This window comes from Durotheca rogersii, assembly GCF_024521655.1.
Source record: "Durotheca rogersii strain YMJ 92031201 chromosome Unknown GGS23scaffold_9, whole genome shotgun sequence".
In the NCBI taxonomy this organism is placed as follows: Eukaryota; Fungi; Ascomycota; class Sordariomycetes; order Xylariales; family Xylariaceae; genus Durotheca; species Durotheca rogersii.
In genome coordinates this window covers 448,129-452,988 of record NW_026251240.1, presented here as the reverse complement: position 1 = coordinate 452,988, position 4,860 = coordinate 448,129, and the positions used below count along the sequence as shown (strand labels likewise).

Here is a 4,860-nt window from a genome sequence, read left to right as displayed (position 1 = left end):
GCGCGCTCGTGAGCAGACTACTCGCTGGCTAGGCAATCTCGGGACGCTTAGCGGCGACGTTGGCGATTGACGGTTTGACGAAAGTCCCTTCGTCTCATCCTCTCTCTCTCTATGCCCTGGAGACGCTTAGACTGCTGGCCGGCCCCCTGGATTGGGCTACCCTGAACAGGGCTAGTTTTGAGGATATCTTTCCCTGGGCTTCAGGGCCAAGGGGGTGGGGGCTCTTGGGAGGACAGGCCTCGAAGGGACCATATCCTCGAAAATGACGATTGTTACGTCCCATTGCCGTGCCACGGGCCACACACAACTCCACCAGTGCCGCGTCCCGTCCCTTGTAGACGAATCTTGCCCTCTGGTGCTAATCTGGAGGCATATATGCATATATTTTATTTCTTGTCCCAGCCTTAGACGGGGGCGGTCTCGGGTTTCAGACACTTCCCGACGCGCCGTCGCCCTCTGGCGCTGGGAATTGGCCACAGGCAATCTCGCCCTCAGGCCATCCCCCGTTGGCGCTGCTGTCCCGTCATACGACTTTTCCCTTTGCGAGAAGCCTCGGAGCCAGCGTCTTCGGCCCCAAAAGAGGTCAAGGGCCATCATGACGGCAAATTTCCCAACTTTTCACCATCCAAGTCCTCGCAGGCCTCTTGGCTCTGCTGCCTCCTCGCCGCTTATTGGGTACCACGACACGTCCACTTGTTCATGCACATGTCCTCTGCCGACCTCACCGAACTTGGCATCTCGCTTAACAAAAATGGAAATGTGACAGGTAATCTTTTTCTGATCGGGGGGAGGGAACGGCGGCAAGGCCAATCATCTGCAGACATCGGCCGGCATCCCTTATCGAAGGAGAAAAAAACAGGGTAGTCTCGGTACGAGAGAGAGAGAGACACACACACATATATGAAGAGCTGGGAAGAGACCAGGGGAGTCGGGCAACCGGATTGGGTCGGGATATTAGGCGCATCTCTCCCCTAAAGAAAGGATAATCGCGTCAACCTCAGGTCGAGGCCTCGTGGAACTATGACGAAAGTTGCGCGTGGGGGTTCGCCAGAGTAGCAGTAGCTAGGAAGAGAGCTGCCGACCTTGTTGGTCGTCGTCTCGCCGGTGCGTGCCGGTTGTTGCATGATAGCTGTTGCGATACTGTTGCGACACTGTTGCGATATGCTATAGTTGCGATGCAGTATGTAGCATCGCAATAGCGTCCGCACCCTCCTGTCCTGTCTACGGGCCGAGTCTGGTTTCTGGGTCCCCTCCCTCTTCCGGTCCTGTTTCGGCTGAGCTACCTGCCCGTCGACGCCACGTCCGTCGCCTGGCGATTGTTGGTTGATCGAGGGGTGTTCGCATAACACGTCCATCTATGTCGGGGAGATGTGATAGATAAAGTGTTCCCTCTCATATCCCGTTCCCCTCTACATGCATGTACGGCACGCATACCTTTCCTTTAGGTATCAGGCATCTCTCCACCTATATGTAGAATCGGTACAAACCCTAGCCTACCTATTTATGTGCCTAAGGTATATGATCAATCCACCACCAATAACAACCTTACCTACCTTGGGTTCCTCTTCACCGGCGGTTCTATATAAATGACACAATATCACGATATATGAGTACAATAAGCGCCGAGCAACATGCGAGCAAGAAGTGAAAACGCATGCCCAGGTGCCTAGCAGGTTGGCAGCCGACTTCGGCTCCTGCAAAGGGCTGATGGAGGGTAGGGTGAGTTAGGTCCCTAAGTACCTAGGTACTCATACTGCAGGTACCTTAGGTACCTATCTCCCGGAACTTTCTCTGATGGACCTAGGTACCTATGTACACACATCCCATAGTATGGCTCGGCTCCACCTGGGTCTGGCTAAGCCACATTTTGTCTCTGGCGCCTGGCGCCACTATGAGGTACATATTCTATAGTCCCTGGTCTATCTTTACCACTCTACCTACACAGGCCATCCTACCCTACCCACCCCCTTATCTATGTATGTACGCAGTAATATGTAGATGTAGGCATGTCTTCCGTCCACATCCCTCTGCGCAAATATCTCCCTACCTATTGTATACCCCCCTTATCCGATGGCAACATGCTACATAACATCCTGGGTGAGCGGCCTGCTGCCTACCTATCCTGTATAGAGGTAGGCTGCTTCGCAGGGATGCCGTCGCAGGGACATCGCACGTAAACATGGCCTGCTTCCGCATATGAATGCACACCTACCTGCGCAAATACAGCGGTGCCGTTAATGTGACCTTGGCGACTCGCCGAATCCCCGTGAGGTATCCGATAGACAGATAGTTTTGCTGGAGGAATCCGTGGACCACCTGCCTACCTGCCGCCAACCGCCTATGCAGTTATCTCCCCTATTCATACGTACGTGGTCATGTACATACGCGCGCGGGCATGGGTGTAGGTAGGGAGGTATGGAGCAGATGTGGTAGTGCGCTCTTAGTCCGCACAGGATTCGCGATATTAGCAACAACCTCCGAGCCTGGATCGACTCCAAATACGGGCGGAGAGCACGCGCAGGGTGTAAATGGCGAACCTCTGTCTTAGCCTAGGGGGGCTGAACGACTACCAAAAAAAGAGACCCAGTGATCAGATTGCAGGGCTAGAGAGGCTGCTGTGCTCTCCCAAGCGGCACAACACCAGGCCGGACCCAGAGGCTTGCTTGGCATGTCTTGACGAACGCCGAACCATCGACGGCCGACGGCTCTTTTTTTGTTGGAGATTGATCCAGCACAGGCTTGGGAAGTCAGTCACATCTAACCTCAGTCGCCCGAGACGATGACCAAGATCTAGGTGGGTAGAATGCATAGGTACAGGCAGACATGCGTATGAGTATGGCGTATGGCGTATGGTAGTATGCAGTCTAATGTGATCGATTCTTGGCCGGGGTGGCCGCTCCACTCACACGACGCCCCCTCTGTGTCCCGCACTCACCTACCCCCCCTACATACATACTTACATAACATGGATACATGCATTCGGGGGCATGTTCTCGAGTATATCTCCCTCAGATCTACTACTGCCCAGTACATACCTGGATACCTGGGTGCCTACCTTATGTACCTATTCGCTATACAGGCAGTAGGTGCCCCCCCTCTTCGCAGGAGTTTCAGACATTCCACATGCTCTGGACGCATGCCTATTCGCATCAGGAAGATAACCACCCAAGGCGAGACATACGCATCCCACGCGGACCCTCCTTTCGAGTTTCCAACTCGAATTCTCCCGTGAGACTAGCCGGGGAGGGAGGCGTCGTGCGAGCCTGATGAGGAAGGATAATAAAAGGAATCAAGGAGGGGGTCGAGAGTCGAGAGTTGCCATGCATCATCCACCGTATATACCTAGCTAGAGAGAGAGAGAGAGAGAGAGAGAGAGAGAAGACGGGGTATCCGTTGAGGGAAACCCGCTGCGTCGATTGGTCCTGGCACGTCGGGGGGTAACGATAGAAGACAGTCCTATGCGTCTACGCCTGTTGCGCGCGCGTCCCATCCCTCCCTCCGGCGAGTAACAGGAAAAGGGCTAGAAACGCCTTGCAGGCCTCCAGTATTGCGTGCCATTGGGGTTAGGTAGGTAGGTAATACGCAGCACCGTCGCGCATGGCAGCCAAGGCAATGAGCCAACCAGCTTGTGACAGGACAATACGATGCTCGACGCACACTTCAGCGCGTAGACGTCGCTGGGGACGTCGTCGCTCTCCTCCTGGATCTCGCTAGCCGAACATCACTCCTCGACGCTGGACACGACACCGCCGAAGATCCTAACTCCTTTCGTCCCTTACGCGCGATAACCTCATGGCGTTGTCTAATTGTGGCACGCGTCACGTTCTTCGAGATCATGTATGTCACTGCAAGGGAAGATGGCTGAGACTATGGATACCGTCGCGTCTGGTCCGGTCTACCCGGGGGGCGGGGGAGGGGGTGGTGGTAGTCATAGTACGCGTGTAGTCGTAATGTAGTCGCCATCTTCTCCCCTCGTACCACCTGTACCGAACTGCGTAGGGGGCGACACGCACTACTCTTCCAGTCCAGACCAGGCGAGCAAGACGGGCTAGCCCCAGCCTCTCGCCGCACCGTCGTCGTCGTCGCCTGCGGTGCTAGATCGACAAGGTCGAGAACGGTTACTACGCAGTAGACGCTATCCTGCTGGGTGCGCGGCCGTAGCGCTCCGCGCACAGCACCCCGACGACCACGCGGTCCCTAGGAAAGCTTGTACTCTATCGGCCGAGTGGAGTTGGGTGATGGCATGGCACGGAGATGGGGAGGGAATGGACTAGTAGGCCTGCATATTTCAGGGTCCTCTCTGGAGGTAGAGGTTCGTTCGATTCGACCCGCACGACTGTCGACAGTACCTTGCCGACCCCAATTTTCACAAAGGCATCGTTGTCGGAGTGCGCAGGCTCGGTACGAGCGAGTTGTGTAGGTAGGTAGGTAGGAGGGTGGGCGCTCCATAGGACGACGACAGATAGGACAGAGAAAAAAGGTGTGGGTGGCTCGCAGACTCCCCATACCCACACACACACCACACACGCCACAACATGCATGTGTAGATATGCATATATCGGTATGTATGTACATAGTATATATATATATATGCGTATAAAGGGGTATTCAGGCTTGTATAGATAGATAGATAGATAGATATAGTTTACATGCATACATGCATACACGCATAGATATGCACATACTCACATGCATGCATTATATGCACGCACGCACTCGCACCTGGTGCTAAGCCCTCCCCCTCCCCCCCCCCCCCGGTCGCCAGCTAGCGGCCAACCGATGAGAATCACTTTGGCCCAAGCTTGCTCCAACTTGCTGCGACAACCTGCAGCAGATTCCCCCGCCTTTTTTTCGACGCAG

At 54.9% G+C, this 4,860-nt stretch overlaps 1 protein-coding gene across 1 annotated transcript; it reads left to right on the top strand.

The window, feature by feature from the left end:
* The first annotated feature begins 1,590 nt into the window (after positions 1-1,590).
* On the top strand, positions 1,591-2,114 carry GGS23DRAFT_566588 (uncharacterized protein). The gene is made up of 2 exons (XM_051516282.1): positions 1,591-1,719; positions 1,805-2,114. Exons 1-2 carry the CDS (start codon positions 1,708-1,710, stop codon positions 2,087-2,089), a joined length of 297 nt encoding a protein of 98 aa, XP_051372078.1. The 5' UTR covers positions 1,591-1,707; the 3' UTR covers positions 2,090-2,114.
* The last annotated feature ends 2,746 nt before the right edge of the window (positions 2,115-4,860 follow it).